This window comes from Notothenia coriiceps, unplaced genomic scaffold (assembly GCF_000735185.1).
Source record: "Notothenia coriiceps isolate Sejong01 unplaced genomic scaffold, NC01 NC01_scaffold00001630, whole genome shotgun sequence".
Classification (NCBI taxonomy): Eukaryota; Metazoa; Chordata; class Actinopteri; order Perciformes; family Nototheniidae; genus Notothenia; species Notothenia coriiceps.
In genome coordinates this window covers 260,326-284,027 of record NW_011334331.1, presented here as the reverse complement: position 1 = coordinate 284,027, position 23,702 = coordinate 260,326, and the positions used below count along the sequence as shown (strand labels likewise).

The 23,702-nt window shown below is 40.5% G+C and overlaps 1 protein-coding gene across 1 annotated transcript in view; it reads left to right on the top strand.

Annotated features, from left to right (window-relative positions):
* nrg3b (neuregulin 3b) overlaps positions 1 to 16,718 on the top strand; it is a 28,670-nt gene extending 11,952 nt beyond the window's left edge. The window contains exons 4-7 of the mRNA XM_010791613.1: positions 782 to 908; positions 6,850 to 6,959; positions 11,787 to 11,969; positions 15,515 to 16,718. Coding sequence (XP_010789915.1) covers positions 782 to 908; positions 6,850 to 6,959; positions 11,787 to 11,969; positions 15,515 to 16,259 — 1,165 coding nt within the window. The 3' untranslated portion in view covers positions 16,260 to 16,718. The remainder of the gene's footprint in view (positions 1 to 781; positions 909 to 6,849; positions 6,960 to 11,786; positions 11,970 to 15,514) is intronic.
* The last annotated feature ends 6,984 nt before the right edge of the window (positions 16,719 to 23,702 follow it).

Sequence of the window (23,702 nt, the reverse complement as noted above, 5' to 3'; positions counted from 1 at the left end):
TAAATGGATACACCTAACAGGCACCATTAATTTGACATGTTCACTTCGCAGCTTTCCATTATGAATGCATTATTAAAATATCCAGCCATAACTGTTTCTCGTAGTCTCCCTCTTCAAAGTGAAGTTCGAAGCTCTTGAGTCTCCGGAGGTATTTCTGGAAAATCTCAGTCTTGTTTTTGTTCTTTTTTCAGAATATTATCACAAAGGCATGTAATGGACATTTCATGGTACATTGACTTAATTACATTTTCACTTGTGCAAGACATCTTCTCTCCTAATGCTATTTCTGTAACCAGCGCTTTTAAACACCATCAAACCTTTACTGTTACAGCTCCCGAAAAAAAAAAAGTCCACATCTGGGTTGCAAGTTCAATGCCACTCAGTCTCCTTAACCTTTCAAGGCCGTCATACATTAACAATTTTTGACACATGTTGTTAGATCGTTGTAGTATCGCCCTAAGATATGTTATGTGTGTGTGAGTTATTATGTGGCTGTTTTCACACACAAACAGCAAATGATGTGTCAGGAATGAAAAGCCATCGGTTCAATAAATATTGTTGTCACATATGTGTTTAAAGAGCGGGTCAAGTGGGTCATAAGAATCAATGATTGAAGCAAACGACGTTATCAGAGTGTGTAATCATTTCAGAAAAGGCAGGAAACACATTGACCTCAGCAAACTGCTAATAGTGTAGTTCACCGCCATGGTCATTTTAATTTTAGCCTATTCTGTATTCTTCACGATCCCCTCTTTCTCACTGCTCTTGTTTTTGTCCGCAGAAGACACAGGGAAAAACTGCAGGCTCATTTCTCCGATAGCCGCAGCCTGAGGGACTGCAGTGTCAACGCCTCTGGCCTCATGTCCAAATCTGCTCCCAGGCTCCAGTACAGCCTTCAACTCCAGAAGGTGAGTCTTTACCTGATATTGATTTACTTCCTGGTCATTTCTTTATCATCATTATGATCATTTTAATATGTATAGTACTTCTCTAAAAACGGTTTAGAGTGCTTGACAGGTTGATGTATGAGGGGCTTCTTAATAATCTCTCTACTGGCTCAAGCCTTTAAGTTCACAGTCGTGTCTGACGGGCTAAGAGACAGTGGGGAATTAGAGTTTCAAATGAATATACAGGAAAATCTGCTTGTCATTACTGTGAAAAACTGTAGATTGGAAGTTCTGTGGCTTGTCACGGTCCCTGAATTCGACATGTAAGCACAGCACCAGTACTCTATAGTAGGCAAATGCTCTTAAATGACACACTACTTCTGGTATTTTACGACTGCGAGTGCTAAAACTGTATTTTTGGTGCATATACTTGGTTGTACACTTAGCAAACGGAAAAACCTTTTGTAACAGAGGTTAAAAAATGTCTGCAGGATGTAGAGGTTTGTGCCAAATGTAATTGTCACCTCAGCTCAGAAAATGATAAGAAAAACTAAATTGTCTGATTAAATTATTTATTAATGAAGAATCAAACATTTGACGAGAGATCAAAATCATCGTAAGGAGAACGATTCGATTTGAACAGCTGTTCCTCGTAATGAAAAACCACCAAGTCACACCCTGGTGAAGGGAAATAAATGAATGGCTTGGTGTGGAAAGAAAAAGTGTCTTGAAATTAATTAAAAGCCACCGCTGCAGCAGAGAGAACTGACCCAGACTCTCACAGCAGAGCAGGTGGAGGATGGAGATGGCTCTGATAATGCTGATCTCTTCTCAGAATCCCAAGCTAACGCACTTATAAAGATCTCATCAAAAGAGAGAAATTGCCATAACGCATTAGCACTTCCCTGAATGCACCCTCTTTGGTCGGGTGTGAGGGAAAATGCTCGCATATTACATGAATGTTTTTTTTCTTCTTCCTCAAATGCTATTTGTTGTTTTTGAGATTCAGTGTGCATCCCTCTCATTGTTTGAGGAAGTTATACGCACCACTGCTTTGCTACCATATGCATATGCTAATGTACACCTGCTCTACAAAGATGTGGAAATCTCCAGATGTCACTGACCCTCACAAATTGCAAGAACATAAATAAATACTTCACATCTTCTGCAATTTGCATGACTCTCCCTTAAATATGTATGTGTGTAGGCAGGGAGATAACATACTTTACTGGATTCAGAACAGAGGGTGGTCCCATTTGATAACGTTCACGTTTACCTTAGACACAGTTGTGTTTGTTGCTGTCCTCATTCAGGTTAGGCCTTGTTCTGCTATTTATGAGTTGCCAAATGTAGTCTTACGGACACTGTTAAATAATTCAACAGAGTCCACTGTTACCCACCCAAACAAGCAGCCCTATATACTAGATATAATGCTATCAGGGTGACACTGCAAATTATGGCTTTGAGCAGGTGACAGATAAAAAGTCGTACACCATTTGATTTTAAAGTTGGGTAACTGATGACAAGTAGAAATGCTTTCATAATAAGACATGCACATGATTTCACTTCTGCACAGATATACTCCTCCACTGACACAAAAACCAGCCTCAGCACATCTGCGCCAAGTTTAGTGTATTTCAGTCAGAGGCTATTGTCCCATTGCACAATAGCAGGCTATTATATTAACACCACGGCTGTGAGAATATGGTGACAGGATTGTATAAGGGCTCAGCATGCATTGAAACCCCATATCCAGCCAGAAAATGCTTTCAGAGCTGGACACACGGAGGAAGCCAGGTGGAAGACAAAACTAAAAGACAGTGATAACACCAAAACACGGAAACACAAGCTATAATAGAAGAATGTGAGGGAAGCTTAAGGTGGGATGTGAACGATCACTAGAACCACCCAGGAGGGGCTGCACAGACTGAGGAAAGATTAACAAGTGAAACCCATTTTTCCACAGATTTGACACAGCGACCCCACACCACTGATTTTCTCCACCCACTCTCAACCATGTAGGGAAAAGACATGTGCCGTGGTGGGTGGTGCAGTAAGTTCTCTGGGTTTTCCTTTAAAGGGTGATTTAGACTGACAAAATGTACAAGGGAAAACAAGTCTAGAGAAGAACAGAGCACAGTGTTCAAAGAGGCTCAAAACATTTGCTGCATAACTACCCTCCATCAGAACACAGTGGTTTTCTTCCGAGGCTGTAAGTATGAGGATGAGCTCGGTGAGCCGTGACCAACAGGCTGGTTCTGTCGAGGAAGGTGCAGAGGGGAGGATGAAACTAAAGACCATTTGAGTGTCTTCCACACCCCTCTATGATAAACTGATGTGCTACTCGAGTATCTTTAACCTCCCGAAAAATGTGTGCACTCCCTGAGCTCAAGCGCTGTAAACTAAGACCTTTTCGTCTAGGTGTGCAGAGAATGCATAGACCTATATGCTGACATCATTGTTACACAATGCCTCCTGCAGCAGAGTCTAAACCAACTCGGATTACGAAACTTATGGCACCCTTTTTAAAATAGACACATGGGCACCTGCACTTTAATCTATATTGTTTTTACTCTACAGCCATGAACTATAGGCAAGGCAAGTTTATTTAAACTGAACAAAAAACACTTTTGTTTTTGCTCCCATTTTTCATGAGATGAACTCAAAGATCTAAAACATTTTCTACATACACAAAATAACCATTTCTCTCAAATATTGTTCACTAATCTGAAAAAATCTGTGATAGTGAGCACTTCTCCTTTGCCGAGATAATCCATCCCACCTCACAGGTGTGNCGTACCGTACCGTACGTACGTACGTAGTACGTACGTACGTACTAGTACGTACGTACGTACGTACTACGTACGTAGTACGTACGTACGTAGTACGTACGTACGTACGTACGTACGTACGTACGTACGTACGTACGTACGTACGTACGTACGTACGTACGTACGTAGTACGTGTAGTAGTGTGTGTGTGTGTGGGTCTGGGGGGGTCCGAAAACCAGTCAGTATCTGGTGTGACCACCATTTGCCTCACGCAGTGCAACACATCTCCTTCGCATAGAGTTGATCAGGTTGTTGATTGTGGCCTGTGGAATGTTGGTCCACTCCTCTTCAATGGCTGTGCGAAGTTGCTGGATATTGGCAGGAACTGGAACACGCTGTCGTATACGCCGATCCAGAGCATCCCAAACATGCTCAATGGGTGACATGTTAGGGTTAGGGTTAAAACTGACTGGTTTTCGGACCCCCCCAGACCCCCCCAATAAAGTGTAAGATGTGAATAGTTCAATTAAAAGTTGCGGCAAAAAGAAAGTCTTCAGCATGGATTTAAAAGTTGTAAGAGTTGCAGGTTTCTGGTAGTTTGTTCCAGATATTTGACAATATCCCTCGCCAAATTCTCACATTCCTCTACCAATAGTCTTCCCGTAGAAGTATAGTTATTTTAACAGTTTTCTAACCTTAACCTATACATTAACGCCTGACCTCTCTGCCCACATGCCCCGCCTCGTGCAGCATTTTAGCACATTTATATGATTCTCTTCCATCTGTCAGCACAAATACCTACACTTATTTATACATCTTGGAGTATTCCTGTGCAACATATGTTCCCTCCATCTGTACATCCAAACTTAAATAGCCATGTTAATTGCACACGCTCCTGCACTTAAGTGAATATACGCAGCCATGCAAACTGCTTTATATATGAGTCATCTATGGGAACTTTTAAGGAAAATTGGATAGTTAAATAACTCACAATCGACTGAGAGTTGTGTTATCAACATCTCTGTGGCATAGAAGTGTCAAATAAAAAGAGATAGGGTATGCCCCGATGAGACACACTGCACCAAAACAGACATGCACCAACATGAAGGAATAGGGGCACACATGCTGGAAGGACAAGACGAGAAGAACTCAATTCCCTTCAGCCGGAAGCTGGAACTTACTAACTAGCCTCACTCTAAGAGACTGGGTCACCCTCAGGAATGATGTTAGGCTTTATGAATACTTTATGTGCTCAGAGAACGGTAAGGGCCATAGAAAAAAGCGTTGTGTACCAAAATCCACAGAAATAGGACATTAGAATATTTTAATCAACGCTCTAGGGTTCCACAAGGCTTTGTTCTGTTTTGACCAAAGTCGTTTTACACTCTGAGGTCATCTTTCTACCAGACATGACTTGCAGTACACCAAGAAAGCACACATTCTTAGAAACCAAAGGCTTTTTAATGTTATTTGAGAATATGTTATCAGAATATATTTATGTTATTTTATCTATTCAAGTGAAAGGTTTTTATAAACAGGCATTGGGGATGAACTGCTGTCCTTTTGAATATTGTTTTAAATATGAGAAAGTATCAAATATGAATGAGCTGAAGTTTGTGTGCATGAAACTATGCCTCTTGAAAAAGTTGCTTTAAAAAGAAAACCTTAAGGCACAGTGCCATGAGAGATTAACCACATTAGCCAGTTGTTCAGAGTGTTGTGACAGCAGGGGGGATGATACTGTATGAAAGCTTCTGTAGGTAGATCCGTTAATAAAAGGACAGGCCGCTGCAGCTTGATAATTAATAACGCTGTCAACAAAGATAATGCTAATGTGCATGTCGGCAATGTACAATTCTAGAACAGCCGATTAACATTTTGCTCAGGTAGAACAGAAACTGTGTTAGCTGTCAGTGTTAGTCACATTTACACGTTGCTCGGTTGGAGCACTAAACTGCATCTGCTGCTGGTTTGTGCCCAAGGAATGTCCTTCATGAAGAATGGTCAAATATCCCATTATGCCGGGTTCAGGATCTGTGATTTGATGGTAATCCAAGGAGGATCAATGCTGCTCTCAATGCATTGGTTTGCCATTCTTCTTATGTAGTTGATAGTCAACTTATTGATAGATTTTTCTCTGTTTCTTTCAGGCTTTTCTTTTTTCTTGGTTCTCCTTGAAATAAATCTCCGTCGCGTTGTGGTTATCCAAGGCTTTCACAAGTGGCATAAAACAAGGCAAAAGTGAGATAGGAGGGAACAAGTGAAATGGGTTATGCCACACAGATCTGCCATTGTCTGCCACAAGCTATTTATTTTATCCCCGGACATAGATAACCTCCTCTGGGAAAGTTTGCCACTGTAATTGATCCAGAAAGTGAGGCGTTCTCCACCTGCAGGGTATATGAGAGGGTGGCCAAAAATGATCCCATTTTCTTGCACAACTTGTCAACAGCAGTAACAGCTCCCTCTGGGAGTCAGGGGTATATGGGAGAAAAAGAGGCTTATCACGCATGGACCCCCTGAACTGGCTCTGAGTCACATGCAATTGCTTTAATGATGTAAAATCAGAGAGAGAGAAAGGGCAGCAGAGGAAATACTGTAACTGGAAAACCGAATTATCTCATGACTCTCAGAGGGGGTCTCTCAGGGTTGCTGTGCCAGAGCGCTGTCTGGGGCCTGTTGTGAGATAATGGTGTTCGTTTTGATCATAATAAAGGGAAAGAATTGAGGGGGAAGATTCTTTAGGAAACCATTAATGTAATCTTGTGTGGGATTAATTCTTTAGTGTGGCAGGAGTGCAATGAGGGCCAAGCTGGAGTTTATTCACCAAGCGTCCCTTCTTAATCTGCAGTTTAAAATGTAAAGTGTAATTAAAGACACTCTGCCTCACTGAGGGGGGAGAACATCCTGACTGGGGACTCAAACCTGAGTGGGGACTCGCTGTTAAGCCACATATATATCCCCTGCATTATGTATTATACCCACAGCTTATATTCTTTGTTGACTTACATAATCACTTACACCAGACTGTCTTGTTGTTGATTGCGATCTTTATAACAAATGAATGCAACTGCAATAAAGAAACAAAATGTCTGTCACATAGTTCAACGATCATTTTGAAGATACATCCTGAAGCCACAATTACCTTGTTTTATTACCTGCTGATGTACTATTCGTCTTCATTTTTGCAGGGATGCAGTTCTCATGGATCGTCCGTTAAGGGCAGCAGCGTGGCACCGGGCACATCGACAGCAGCCCCCCCTCTTCTCAGCAGAGCGCTGTCTAAAGGGAAACGCTTCAGGTGACATGTGACATCCTCTTATTTCCTGTTTCATACCTCTCGCTAAATCCAGATACAAGAGGCAGCCAATTGAGAAATGAAATCATCACACGGGAGACAATACCGAGCACATTATAAACAGATCATTTGTAAAATTGGTGATTTATGGTGATTATAATCATGAGCCACCCTATTAATATACATCTTGGATACATTGCAAGCTTTGTCTGTGTGCATAACAGAATCACACGTTTTATAGGAGGATTATTGGTTTAGCTTGCTTAATTACATTTATATTAGATTCTTTCAATATAGTTGGAAAAAAGGATGTCTTTATTGACATGGCGGGTAGAAAAAATGAGTCATTAAATGTGTGCTCAGGCAAATTCGGAATTGACTTCTTGCAGACTGAAAGGCAAGAGGAGACGGAAGAGAAGTGCATTTGAATTTGCAGAGTTAAACATTGATCAGACACATTTTCCCTCATGCCAGCCTTTAAATGACAGCAAAAGCCAACAGAATTGACTACATTTTGCAGGGACGAATCTCATTTACGGTTGTGATCACAGCAGTGAGAATCAATTGCTGTCATTTTAAATCCTCAGAAGAACACAGGGATGTTTTAGAGCATGCTTCAATGGTCCTACACATATCTGGGATGTTTACAGAAAAGCTTCATTTGCTTTGATGATATTATGTGTGCAGGCACAATTTGAAAGTTAATGACATTCAGTCACACAATGTGCAAGATGTCGTTACTCAGAAATATATTTCCCTTAGCACCAATTCCACTCATTGTTGGTAAATCGCTAATTGATTGCTGGTAAATGTCGATCTCTCCTGTAATATTTTTCTATTTTAGGCAGCACTGGAAGCATCTGTGGTTCAGAGCTGCAACTTTTCAGAAAATGAAAGGCTCCACACATGTACTTAAGGTCTTATTACATGCTGGGTGTGTTATATAAGCTTTCAGAACTATCGGGAGAACAGACAGTACAGGATATGATTAGAGGCAGTGATGTTTGCAGAGAGAGGCGGGTGTGCTTGTCTGTGCAGGCAGAAGGGGATTTCAGATGTCTATAGTTGACTATGATGACAACTTCAGTGAAGCCTCCACTGATGCGGCAGTTGTTCTCTGTTTTAATGGGCTGCTGCTGTGTCCAAAAGGTTGTCATGTGTGGCTGAAGGGATGGTGCTGGCTTTTTAATCCCCACAGTGTCCTGCAGGTGCTTCACGGAGAGCAGCTGACAGTCAATCATCTGTTCAGCCTGTTCTCAGAGTCGGACAAGGCAGGGGAGAACTAGACGGTGATGGATGATGTTGAGATGCTTTCAGCTATTGACCTGAGAAAAGAGGACCATATTTTGAGCTATCAGGAGAAATGCCCAATAGTGCATGTCAATAGGGCCCATCAATATTGCTGCAAAATGTTACTTGTGTATCCCAGGGGTTTGTATGAGCATGTGCAGATTGATTCACATGCATGAATGCACAGTATATGTGTCGGACTGGGATTTGGCATAGACGATTAAGACATCATATAACATCAGTGAAAATATATACATAGCCTGGTCTGAAACCAAAAGGAATAACAGTCTGTTGGGATGCACTTAGTCATGTGTGCGCTTTGATCTTAACGCTTATCATAGCAGGCTAACATGTTTTAAATTATGATGCAGAAAGAACTTCTAACTCCAATGGGAATAATAGTTTTGCGGGTATGTTTGTCGCCATGGTGGAGCTAAAAGTGTCAAAAGCCATTTAGATTAGTTGTACAAATAGGCCTCTCTCATTAAAACGTTCAGAAATGTTCTTAATTTGCACACAAAATAATTCCACATGCAAAATAACCCGACACGTGACATTGCCAATGTAGTTTTACGACTGCATAAACTGAATGTCACTAAATTAGGTTCATTTTTATTTGACATGCAATTGCCCACTATTAGCAATCAGCTTACACCCCTATACAAGGACATACATTTTTGTAGATGTTTGTGATTGAGAGAGTGTTTATATCGCTGTAAGAGAGAGATAGTGCCCACAATAAGTTTTTCAGTTTAGGATTTTCAGCACTGAACATTGGCTGCATTTGCACAATTTCATGGTACTAGAGATTGTTGGGGGTAGCCATCATCATAAGTACTGTTTGTGAATGAGTCCCATTGTCTGTAAACCAACATTTCATTGCAATCCATCAAGTGGTTGTTGAGATTTTTTCTCGATCAAAGACTGACTTTTCTGGCATCATATTTCGGGCATTTATGAATTGACACTTTCTATATAGAATAGTGCTTGGTGAAGAAATCTTCAATTTCATCTCCAATGTTGGTAAGTACTGAATGAACTAGCCAGTGCCGCTCTCTCTGTTCAGTCTGTTCTCAAGCATATTTCCAAATTGCCTTGCCAGCTAAATCTGATGGAAATAGCTCCGTCCAAGTCGATGCATAATCACCACACTGCCAGTACTCAATCAATGTTTTCATTTGTGCTATTGTTGAATTTGATAAATTGCCAAGTTTATATTGTCTTGATTGGATTATGAGGAAATTGTAAGCTAATCAATGTGCACAAATTGAGTCAGTGAGCATGAATTTTTAACATGCTGACATGTGGTTCTGTGGAAAAGTGTTGTACTTTGTCACATACTGTAATGTTATTCTCCATATCCCTGTCTCTTCTGTCTAAAAGAAGCACAAACATAGAAGAACTCATTATAATTGTTGCTTTATAAGTCCACCAAAACCCATTTAACATCAGGAGGTTGTACATTTTTGTAGTGAATGGAGATAAGCCGTGGCCTTTTAATTTCAGACCTTTAACATTTGACTTTCAATAATTGCAACCGCCTGGTGATATCATTCACAAAAACATATTTGATTTTTCCAGCTTTCAGTTAATCCTAATTAACAAAATCTGCATACTAATAGCCAAAAAAGATGACATAATTCAGCTTTATTCATATCAACTTTTTACAACATCAGACGATGCATACGCTAATGCTGGCAAACTCTAGATCTGACATTAGCCATGCTTATTGTTCCACAGACACGGACATTTGGAAATTATGATTTAACTGAGTAATTTTTCCACAGCGTTGCGGTAAGCTTTTAATTGATAACCAGTCGTCTACTGGAATGCTTAGTTTGCTGCATGAATTAAAAGCATTGTGGCAGTTCAGGTAAAGGACAAGCTAGAAAATATTTGCACATCCACTAACCTATTGTTCATAAAATAAACATAAGCAGGTAATGAAAAAGGCTGCCACGCTGAAATGTATTAAAAATAAAACTGAAAATGATATATGTCTGTATTTCATAATCCCACACCTTCTGTGGGAGTTGTATTTCTCTTGCTCTGTATTGATAGTGAAATATAACTTTGATTCACATTTGATGTCATGGCTTTAATGCTGCAGAAGTGCATGGATGTGCTTTGAAGTCGACCACCTGCTGCCTCCAGAACAATTTAAAAACAGTGTGCCTCGGCAGGAAGCACAGGCTTTAAAGAGGGTAGCAGGATGTAGATTTTTGTTCTCGTTGAGAGTAGAAAAAGGAAGAAATGTGCCCTTGCATATTTATTTCATCAACAGTGTCGAAATCAAACAGGCAGGTCACAAAGAGAAACATTTAAGTGTTTTGTGCCAGAATCACATTAAAGCTTTGTGGCTCTGCAGATGTCGGTTGTTCATGTTCATTCAGGGTCCCCAGAGGATGAATGATTAACGTATTCTCCTAAAGCTGCCATGAGGTTTACATGTATCTTGTGGTAAAAGATATTCAATGTCAAAAGAGGAGTCATTGCAATGACGTTGGTGATATTTTGACTTAAAGGGGACCTATCATGCAAAATGCACTTGTGTACGTCTTTTATACATGAATATGTGTCCCCGGTGTGTCAGGGAACTCACCAAGTGTCAGAAAACACAACCCTCTCTCTTTTCCTCCATACCCAAATCTCTAAAAACGGGGCTGCAATGGATCTGATACAGACTGATCCAGATTTGAAATATCTCTGACATCAGAAACAAGGAGCTCCGCCTATATGGGCAACTCTCCACCTATCAGGGGAATGAGAGGTTGCGTGGCATGGTAACAGCATGGTAACATGACGCTCGTGCCTCGCCCCCCTCTTTTGCAGGGGGGGCGAGGCCAGCTGCAGCTCATTTGCCACAGAATCAGCCCTTGCAAAAACAGGGCTGGAATAGAGCAAATGAGGCATGGCTAAAATGCATGATCTGTTTGGTATTTTGAAAAAAAAGCTTCAAAGGCATGTTTTATATAGGTATGGCCCTACAATATATTATTCAAATATAGCATGATAGGTCCACTTTAAAGTAGCCCCATCAACAGGTCAAAATGTCCCCAATTCTTCGATTTATGATCAAACACAGTATCTGCAAAACTAACTGCAATGAACCCCAGCTGTGCTTTATTTGTCTTTTTAATTAACAAATGTTATTATGCTAACAGGCTCAACTGATGAACATAGTGAATCTACCTGCTAATCATCATCATGTTAGCATTGTCACTGTGTCATTTGCACTGCTTACTGGTAAATTACTATTCTTTTCACAACCCAATTCTAATGTTTAGACTTCAATACTAAGGTCATGAATGCACCCGAGTAAATTAAGTGTGAAATATGAAGCTTTTTTCCTACTCAACACCCAACATCAAACAGCAACGTCCATCCAGTCCAGTCAATTATACATCAATGAACACAGTAGATGAGATAGATTTGATACACTAAATGAATTAGTGAGTGCTGTTTGATTTTATGAAACTTTTTAAAGTACTGTGTTAAATCTGTAATATTCACTCTTTGCTGGTTTCATTCTGGTTACAGGAGTAGCTCCCTTTCTCTGAGCCCTTCCCGACAACGGAGGGAGAATATATACTTCAGGACCCCACCCGTTTCCAGAGGAAAACATAAAATATCGACCAATCTCATTGATGGATCCAGAGGGGCTGGTCACGTCTACAAACACTTGCAGGAGGATGAGTCTACAGACATTGAGTTCATAAGAAGGTGAAGTTTGTTCTTCCTTTTGGTTAGTTTTGTTATACTGTATCCTCCCTGAGGAAATTCTCTTTGGCCCTCTATAAGCTGATGTCAACCAGCCAGTGTAGTGATACTGACCTCCCGGACTAACTGGGGTTAACTTTGAGTGGCAGGAGGATAATTTGGGGAGAAGGAGTTTATGACTGAAATGCTCAGAGTTCAAATCTGAGAACTGGCTTATGAAATCTGATCAAGGGAAATAAATGAGATCTGCTGTGCCCTCCTTCAACTGGGACTGTCACAATTAATTTGGAAAACACATTTGATCCGGACCGCTCAACAGTATCATGGAGCCGGGGAAGTCCAAGAAATGAGTCTGAGTGTAATCCCTCCGTATACCAGCTATTGGGTTGATGCTGTGAATGAAAATGTGTTTCATCCGCGGGGCTTTATCAGGGTTAAATGCATAACAATGGCGCCAAAGCTAATTACCAGATAATGCACAAGTTCAAAAGATGTCCAGAAAGGGTTGCTTTGAGATAATTATGAGCATTATGTGGAAGCCTTGTGGGTGGCATATCAAATAAATAATTACATTTTCTGCCATTTACAAGATAAATATGGAGCCATTTTGTGACTGTAGCCTTCTAAAACAAGGCTGCAAATTGAAAATGCTTAATATCGGGCGTTGAGACATCTTGAGTTCTCCACATGCTCATCCTCATGTCGAGTAAGGACAGCGAGCTGCCCTATTTTCATGGCTATCACAAGTGAAGCATGTCTACTGGCGCTGTTTCAGGAGGCATTAAAAGCAGGGAGCACTGTTGGCAGAGCCGTTTCTCAAAAAGTTAGCTATCCGGGGGCTTAAAATAACTTACATATTTTCTAAAGTACAGTCTTATAATGCTCAGTGGCTAGGGTTCAAAAAGATAGCGTGATGTGAAATCCTTCTCCGACACATTTGTGATCAAAGAGCCGTGTTCACCCCGTGTCCTCAAAGATGGAGGTGATCCGTGTGGAAACAAAAGTATTTCACATTCAGTTAAAACTTTTCTTTTTGCCTACAGATGAATAAGATTGATTGTTAAGTAACATACATCACAGCTTGAAAATGTTCATTGAAATGCTTGTTTCCCTAAGTAGAATAATGAATAATGTCAAGCAGTCCCGCTTGCATTTCCTCTCAAACAAGTAACACTACAAACATTGGATTATTTTTTTACAGATGCAGGAGTGAGCATCTTTAAGCTTGAGTAAGGCCGTCCTATTTAGCATATGACTCAGGAACAGCCTAATTTGCTGTCAGTGTGTGCAAATGAGCGATGGCACTGTTATCAGGAGCGTCTGTTGTTAAAGCAGTAGTGTCCCTCGTGCATTACACACACTTAGAAGTGTCTAGTGCTGTTTCTCTTCACATCCCATCCTGATTGAGCGCTACAGTGGCTTGTAAAATACACTGCAAGCTGCCAACCCCTTTATGTGACCTATTTCCATAATTTACATTTTTAAACAAAGCTCCATGGAGCTCAGCAGTTCTTTCAAATGGTTGTGCGGGGAGATCCTCGAGGAGCAGCTTCCCTTTTCACAAACACAGAATAACAAATAAACAAACGACTACAGAAACTAATGAGAATTGTTTGTTTCTTTCCAAATCACAGACGTTTGTGAGCTTGAGGCAATTTAACCTACCACAGTGTTTAGGAGAAGAGATTAAATAAGAGGGCTCCTGATCTTCTTGGGGAGACGCTTGTACAGTTAAACTATTTTGGATCTCATTAGACATTGATAATTCCCTTGCAGATTCTTCAGTTGAGTGTATTTTTCTGACCTTCAGGAGGTTGAAATGACGTATTTCTCGACTTACCATCCACACAACAAGCTACCAAGCTTACAGTCCCCCCCCTCCTCCTCCACCTCCTCCAGCCCCCACCTCTCCCTTGTTGCCATGGATACACACTCTCATCTCTGGAAATGAGAAATGGGAGGTGGAAAGGAGAGTGAGAGAACGAGAGAGGGGAAAGTGAGGAAAGAAGGGAGATTGTGCAGAGATGATGAGAGCGCAGCGGAGGAAAGATGGAGGCACAGAGTGCGGAGGAAAGTGTTTAAAAATGAGGAAAGAACAAAGCAAACAAAGAAGTGGACATGTTTTCTATTTTGAGAAAAACACATCCCCGCAGAGGACTGTCAGTTTCATTATCCACTGTCAAAACATATATTTACCCATCGCAGATAAAGACAGAATTGAAGGCAAATTTGCTGTGGGAGTTATTTTTGGATATGTTTTTTGATCCGCCGGATTTACCTCCAGCTTGCATTTGCCCTTCTAATACCAAGGGAGGAGAGGGGAAAGTAATTCAATTATTTAAACTTGGTTATGCTACAAACAGTCTCTGAAGGCTGACAATAAAACTGCTTGTCTCCTAAGGCTTTGCCGGGGTGATTCTAAACATGAATTGAGTATTCAGTAACAATAATAACTCTTGTGCACACTCAACTCATACACAAACTTACCAACTTGACTCTGGAGTTCTCTGCTCTTTCATACTGAACATGACGTTTATGCTTCGTGATACATGAAGTCAGGTAGCATCTTCATGCCAAATACTGCTGAGATGCTCACACCCATGAATATAGCTACATTCACCTGTCAGACTAAAGCCCCCCTCTGGACAAAACACCCAATACTATCAGTGACAATTGGCCTTCATTTCCGGGACCCCATGCTCTGCAGTGCTAACAGTATTTGTTCTCTCCAGATCAGATTTGCAATAATGATATTTCCTATTTCTGGTGTGATGCTATGTGAGGCACATCAATACATAGGAAATAAAATAAGCATGAATTTGAACAATTATCTATTACTGTGCAAAACATTCAATAATATACTGTATATGCTCTCAATGCCACAGTCAGACAAAAATAATATATACTCGCTGATCATAACGGAAACAATTCAATTAAACTGCCAGAACTCCTAAAAAACGGTCTCTTTCCACTGTTCCAACTATCCCCGAATCTGGTTTGAGAGTCTTAAAGAGGGACTTCATAAAAAACAGGAAAAATAAAGTACATCTCCTTCTAGCAGTCTTTCACTGTATTTAAAGAACTTGAGCCTATTTTGGTGGAAAAAAGGTCAATGTGTTTTCTGTGAGATTATGTATCCAAAATTAGAACACACATGTTCAAGAAAACCATTTTTTTCCCCAAAAAACTCCCACAGGCTGCGGTCAGGAATCCAGCAGCTGTGTTGCTAAAGCTTTAAATCTCCGATAAGGCAGTCATGAGAGAAGGGATTTTTCAGTTAAACATTCATGCGGAGACAATACAGACTGCTCATGCCGAGGATTATAAATAATTACACAAGATTATGAAAGAACAATACGTAAATAATAATTTGGTGGGGAAATGGAATTGTGAAAAAGCACAAAAGAAGTGCGAGTTTATCTCTGTTTTATATTCCTCACCCTTGTCTCTCCCTTAGGAAATAAGTGTCTCTGCAGAAAAGGTCACAATTTAAATGACTTGGTCTCTCTATCTGACCCTGCCATTTCTATTCTCTCCTCTGCCTAAAGGTGTGATTCTGGGAGTGGAAAGGTCGGCCCCCTCCTGAGCAGGACTTCACTCTCCAACTTCGCAGCCAGAAAGGGATGGACCGAAGTCCCAAGCACTCGCCTGGATAAGGGAACAACCTACACTCCACCGTCCCTGCACACCCGTTCTGTGCCAATCATCCCTTCTCTCCAAGCATGTGACCTCGAGGCGGGGAATGTGTTCACGAGTGGGCGAAACCAAGGGGGGCTACTGAAGTGGCGTCCCGCACTGGCTGGAAAGACAGCCATGCCCAAGAGCTCTTCTTCCTCTCGGCCCCGTGAGACTGTGGTTCTGGATCCTGTAGTTATGCCCCGCGGTGTTAGCCCTCCTGCCACCATCACCGTCACACTGGGGTCGGAAAAGAATCTCAGCTCCTCACAAACCGTTGGAATTACACTGGAAATAGAGCAGGAATTAAAACATAAAAGCCTTTCCAACACCATAAAAATGTTAGGGTCTCAAAGCGAGGTCCACCGCGGTGGCACAAACACTCTCGAGGCCGGAGCTGTGCAGGAGTCCGAAGGGAAAATTGTCCAATATCCAGCCAGAGTTCTGCACACAGGCGGTGTAACCAGAGGTCTGAAGGCAGCAGGCCAAAGAGAAACCCAGGGACGGTGCCAAGGTCAGACGTCCCTCGTGTACGGAGGCGCAAACTACTCCTTGGCCACCAAAGGACCCAGCTGCAGAGGAACTGGAAATGCTTATGCCAAACCCTCTGCAAGCTGATTGGATTAACTCTGTAAAGCGTCAACAACACTGTTTCCAATAACTGTATACCTTTGCGGGTGGCACAAGATGGTTAGCAGGTGGCAGCATCTTTGTGGCCAAACGGACCAATAACAGATGGCCGACGATTTTAAAACGAACACGAACAGATTAATTCTGCAGACGGAAAAAATATTGACACTGCAAAAGACTTGAAACAAAGACAAACAAACACACATTGTGAATACATGTGACTCAATAAGGAAAACAAAAACCGTGACTTGAGTGGGAGCTTGACTTAAACAGTGTATTGAAAAAAATGCCACTATTTAAAAGGAGCTTCTACTTAGAAACCAAAATAGTGTGTCATCTCTATGTTGTTTCGCTATTGTAAAGAAATGAAATTATATATGTCATATAATATATGTCATATAGACGTATATATATTTGACATACAATTGTGACAAAATAAAGACTAAGATAAACAGTGTTAAATAAGGGCTTTGTTTATCTCAAATCATTTTTTATTTCATGACGTAAAGAATGTCTTTGTTTGTGTTTCTAAAATGACTTCACTGCACATTATTTCAGTTGTTTCTTTATCTCCATGACAACAGGTAAAGATGAAAAAAACACAATATACCAACAAAGGCAATATCTGAGCGGAGGATAATAGTTAAAGGTTTGGAGATGGAACGCTAACACTGTTTATGGGAATTTCACCTTATACTTATTTCCCATGATGCACTTTAAATTGTATCCATAGGCTATAAACACAAAAGGAGATTAACAGCACTGTTTGGAATTATAACAATGGCCATGAGGTTTCTGGATGGAAATGAAGCAAGCCGAGTAGAATTATTTAGTCAAGCCTCATTTACGTCAAATTCAGTATATGTGAGTTTCCTCCCTTTCAGGTTCGCAATGACTGCTGGCGAGGTAAGTTATACACGACTTACAAATGGGTATTATTGAGACTTCTTCATCCCTACTCTGTAGAATAAAACCATCTTGACTCCATAAGAAGGTTTTTATGAAGATTAAATTGAACTTCATTGATCTCCGAGGGGAAATGGTGCCAAGGCAGCTGCGAAGGAAAGATAAAATTACCATTAGTAGAAAATATTTAGGATTCTAAATACATTCAGTCACCACACAGTCACTAAATATGAATCATTTTAAGAGAGACCATGACATTGTATATTGTGGTTTTTCATTGCAGGCATCTTTTACCAAGAGATTATAGTATGCTTTAAAACTCTATCCTCCATATGGCTGAATCTGACATGTCACCATACACTCGTAGTGGGCAGGTGCACATACATTATAATATTGCTCCTTAACTGCTGGATTTGTACATCAGCAACCAACCATTTGATCACCATATGAACTTGACAGGTGATATATCAAAGCTTGTTGCCAATGTCCCCTAGTAGCCCAAAGATACTTGATCTGATATTAACCTGTGAAAGCACATCATAAAGTATGAGACATTCATCCTGAACAGCACTGTATTCTAGTCTAAACACTACCTGTGCATTGACACAATGGCAGATTTCTAATGAGAGGCAATGTAGATTTGAATAGGAAGGGATCAGTCTTTGATCACAGTTTGCACGAAAAGCTGGGAAAACACCTTTTGAAGCACTAGTCGAAGGAATGGTGACTAACTGGGCCAAGGAATCAGAGGAAAACCCGCCTGAAGCTACGGTGACTTTGTGAACTGTCGCTGTTAATCAAGACACAGGAAATGAGAACACTGTGAATGAGCTGCACCCAAGGTTCAGTCAATGGAACAGTGACTTTCATCTCACATTGTTTCACATCGTTTAGACCTGTATTAGAAGTTCAAAAACAGATATTCCAAGATATTATATGTTTTGAAAATCATGAAAGAGTTTACACTTTTATCTCAATCAGGAGAGATTTATTTGTTAACATGTAAACAAGACCGTAGAAATGTGAACAGTCTTTGGGGATTGGACCACATCGTGATATGATGTATCTTATGGATAAAATAGGAAACCCCCCATCCCAGGGGATCACTTCTGATAAGCTTAACCTGGGCCCTGGAGGTGGAGGGGTGGAGAAGAGTTGCAGCCATTACACTTAAAATGACAGTTGATGGCAAGAGAGAGGAGAACAGATTTAAAGTTTGTGTGCACACAGCGATGATTGGCTGTTGGAAATCAGGGCAAAATGCAGTTGGTTAGCTAAAAGACTGACGCCCCTGATTAGCTAATTGGAGGCAGCTGGGCAAGTGAGACAGAGATTTAATTTAGAAGGCAGTCTTCCTGATTGAACTTGCTCTGAGCTTCATGTCATTGGAAACAGGAATTTTAGCCCACGCCTAACAATTGTGGGTCTGTTTAGGCACAACATGAGTGGATGCTGCTGACTTTGTGAGGGGGTGGCAACACACAAGCAAGGACAACAAACATGAAGATTAAAAAACAAGTGTTTCTATTACCTGAAATGAGCCAGGTTTTGTTGGGGGTGGGCTCTCTGGCCATTTGATTAATCCTCATCGTTGTTGACTCTTATTCTTCAGAGGAATGTCACACACACACACACACACACACACACACACACATACATACACACACTGCTCTCCCTCGGTTAGTGTGAGAGAGGACTACTAATGTGCCAGAGGTGTTTGGGGACAGTGAGGTTCCCGCCAGATGGCATGAAAATTATGAGGCCAGCATGTGTAATGCAGCACAACCAGTGTGGATGTCTGCTAACATCTATCACCAGTTCCCCTCGACGTGGGATATCAGGTAATATTTAGCATATCCAGGGGTAGTGTCAATACAGTGGCAGTTTATATTCCTGTAAGGAAATATGGTTTGTTGGGTGACGACTCGGATGCCATGAGTGCAGCACATGTATCAGTTCAAGCGGGATCTCTTGTTGTACAACCATCAAATCGACCAAAAAACAATGAAACATAAAGCTAATCTGTCTGTGCACAATGTGGTGGGGCTTCTCTCTAACACTTATTTTCTTGCCATCTGCCCTGTACAATATATATTTCATTGTCCTGTGTGGGAGGAGAGGTGGGAATCTATCGGCATTCACAGAATAGCATAAAGTGTGTTATTTTAATATTTAAAAATAATTTCATAAGAGCAATGGTTTTTAACTTTGCTACGGGCATGGCTCTTGGGATGGAAATGTCAGTTGCTATCTCCATCATAGGGCTCACAAAAGTTGGTCTGAGTGAAATGTCTCAACTATTGAAATGTGTGAAGAACATTCCTGCCCCTTCAAAATGAGTTGTAATAACTTCCCTTAACTTTTAATTAAGTGGCATACCAAAGACATCAGCCTCAGTTGTGTTAAGAGCGAACCTTTCTCAAAAGTTAGCATACTAAGATTTTGTTGTGGATACAATAGGTAACCAATCTTTTGCTTCCATTGTCTGTCCCTTCGTAGGCGACTGCTTTTACCATAAGTGGTTTGTCCCTGTATGACTCTTTACAACGGTATAAAATCATGAGCCAATAGAATACCTTTCTGTTTCAGTCAGAGAACCTTAAAGGACCTGACATTTACCATTGACAGTTTTGACAGCTGATTTCTCTCCATTTAGTTCCACTGTTGCTGGGATCATTTTCCCATTAGGGCCACTTGCAGTATATCAGTATATTATTAAACAATGTACAGCAGTTAGCATTAAGTCAATGGAGCAATGCATTTTCTGCAATGTTGCCCAGACATTGTGGGCTAAAATCAATAAGCAAATGATTATAATGACAAATTATATGAATTGCTCACCAGGCTGGCAACGAAGATAATTCATTCTGAGCAAAAGTGCACATAACTATATGAGATACTTTGGTTGCTTTCCCTTTTCATAAAGCTCAAAATACAACGCAGACTAAGGCATGTTTTTGATTCTGTAAAAAGTTCATGCTGTCATTATTGGCATTCAGTGGTGGTGGGTCAAACTTGACATGAGCTCTTGAATGCCAATAAAGAACCAGCATGCCAATTTTTTTTACGGCTTTCTGAAACCACAGTGCAAAAGCCCTATGTATTTTGAAACATACTTGGATCATTAAGCATACCATCAGGGAATCATATTTCCATGTGTTTAAGTTTAAGCTCACACTAGCCAGCCCAGACATATGGACGAGGGAGAACTAATTAAAACATCCAAAAAACATCCTGTAAAATTATTCTGTTGGGTTCTACTACTGCCCTGCGGTTGGCAGAATACATGTTCTGCGTGCAGAGAAAATACCTCGTACCTCAAGTAGTCACATCAAGAGTAATGTCCAATGTGGGTTTTTTATGAACGTATGAGCTACTGGTACATTTATTATAAAGCAACTGATATTTAAATAAATTCTTACGTGATGCAATTGCTTGGCTTGTGGGTAAACGTGTCCTATGTTAAATGACTCATTGGGTTACAGGTTTAAGCCAGGCTAGTGCAATGTTTTGACAAGAGAAGAGAAGGCAAAGGAAAGAAACATCTCCAAGCGTTTGTAAATTAAACATGAAACGAGACAGTGAATGTTAACATGTAAAAAAGGTCAAGAAGGGCAACGCTGTTGACTTAGATTGGGAGCTAATAATGTCTCCCTGGCTGTGTAGTTTGTTTTGTGTTTAATGGTACATGTCATCTTTGACCCAACAAGCCAAAGACATACAGTTTAATGAGGACCAGATGCCTTACAAGGATCGCAGTCAAAGGGGCTTTGTCTGGTAATAATACTGGTAGAGTCTGTAGGTGGACCCCCTAGGTGTAACATGGGTCAGAGGCTGTTATTCCTCAAACTGTGCCACATAATGACTTGACAATAGTGGGGAAAAAATACAGACGGAATAAAGACTTTGGAATGACAACATGTTGATAATCGGCCATGCCATTGAAAACAGATTGGTTAAAAACATGACAAATCTGTTCCTGTTTGGCACTCATTTGCAACCAGTGTTGTATTGAAAGATGTCTTAAGACCAATAAGCATGCTTCTTCATTGAAAACATTATATTCATACACAATTTTATATATATTTGAGTAGTAATGGCAGCAGAGAACTTCATTATTTAAAAAAAGTTGTAGCGGGTATTAATAATAATAATAATAATAATAATAATAATAATAATACACTTTTTGTATGGCACCTTTCATGCACAAAGCAGACCAAAGTGTTTTACAGAAAGCATAACAACAATATTAAAATAATATTAAAATAAATACAGAACAAGAAAACATCTACAGTGATCCTAATGAAATTCCCTTGAGTTAAAGCTGACAAGAAATTAAAATAGGTTAAAATAAAACAATTTTAAAAAGAAAATGTAAAAATGTAAGATAAAAGCAAAACAGAAAAAATAAAGTAAAACATGGACAATGACACTAGTGAGAATAGAAAGTTAACCCGAATTAAAAGCCATTAAAGCCAAGTATTGATTAAAGATTTGTGGTAGTTCAATGAAGCAGACACTCTCTGAATGCAGAAACAGAATTCTGTATGGTGAAGCAAAAACATTTCAAACCTTCTTTCCTCTTAGAGGATGCCTTTGCTAAACTGCTGACATGCAATGACAGCATGCTGCATGTTTATTTTTGAAGGATTCACCCCAACACGCACAAACCCAGAGGGTGGATATGAGTGTTAGGGTATCCGCAGGCCAAGGCCCCCCCTGATCCTCCGGGAGTCCAGAGTCGCCTGCAAGACAGATTGTGGTCACTGACCTCAGACTGTGTTTTGGACAATGCTATAATCTGGATGTTCCCTATGCACTTGCTGTCAAGCTACACACTTTCAGTACTCTGCTCTGCCGTCCAGTTCAGTGGAATTTTTTACCTTTCTGGAACAAATGTATGTGAAATCTTTTTAAGGTCAGTAGTGTTTTGGCTGAATTCTGATCAGTATGCCTTCAGATATCTCATCAATTGTAATCATTCCAGGAATTTAAGAACAATATATTGACAGTAAAAAGACTCTTTGCCCAAAAAAATCTCATGTCTTTTCATAATTTTAAGATATCTTTACAGGAGCTGCTAGCCGGATTTGTCTAGCTTTGGAAATAACTGAGCTGTTTCCCACTATTTAAAGTCTTCATGTTAAGCTTAGCTAACACACGGAAAATGTAACCATATATTTACATGAGAGTGGTATTGACATTTGCATCTATATCTCCTCTGCCCCATGAGGATACTTGGATCACTATTACACATGCCATGCAGTGTCATGATTACTCACCAGCTTATTGTTCCATGTCTATTTACGGCAGGATCTCCCGACAGCGCTTGCCAGTTTGTGAAGTCCTTGTCTTGGTCCCACTGCTGTGTTTCTGTAACCTAACTTTTTCCAGCAATTGTCTGCGCTCTCCCCTGTCTGCAGCTTTCTCCAGTTCCCAGTCAAGGGTCATCTGTTTTCCTTCGTTCTCATCTGCAGCTAACCAGCCCCTCCAATCTTTTCAGGCCACCCTCCACTGCTGCCTCCCAATCTTACATTTTCCAGCATGCTTATCTGCCTTAAAGCCTGCTTGTGTAGGAGTTGGAACATTTGGTGGTTCTCAGTGGAAATATCAACAAATATGTTGGTAGACAGCGATGGATGCTGTTACTTTTCCGCCATCATACCTGACCGAGAGACCCTTAGAGTGAATGGGCAAAGGGAACATTTTGTTTCTTTTTTTCTTTACAAATAACATAATCGAATAGGATACTTCAAAAGCTTTAATTACATGAACACTTTTTACAAATCAGGCCTGAGGTAATTATCTGTAGAGCTATGAATCATCATCCTCTGTCTTGTATCTGCATCTGAGTCCACCAATTTTTACTTATTCTGAGTAAAATGTAAGCGGGTGTGACGTTTGCTACAGAATAAAAGAGATACTGTATCATCATCAAAGAAATTATGAGTACAATTTAGTAATATACCATTGGTTAAAGTGTGATCATTATAAGTAAATCAATCCTTTTAAAGTGTTCAACTTTTTTTGCAGTAGGCGATTATCACTTTCAACACACTTTTGAATGAGGCTTTGCCTTTGCTTTACAAAAACGGATTCTGCACTGAGTTCAAGTTGATGGCCAGATTTTCAAGCACTTTTGGAAAAACATGAACTCAGCTAAAAGTGGATTTTATGTAGCTGGGTGGTCGATTACACTCGTGATGCTTAATGTAGGTCAGACAAAGGTCTAGGGAGGTCTAGATGAAGACTCATGTACGCCCAACTACTTGGAAGTGAGTGCAAGAGCATGTTTCTGCCACCTCTTAGCATCCCGGAGTGGCCTGAGTTACACCAGGCCGAGCCCGAGTAAGCTGAGAAGAAAAACATGTAGGGTGAGTTTGTGAAAAGGCTCAAGGAGTATTGAACTGCCTTTTTTCTTATTACAATAGATCAGCAGGGGGAGAGGGGGGGGGGAGGGGGTGGGAGAACATTGATGGCACCTTTCAACAGTCCCGTGATGATGATATGCTGAATCTGTGCTGT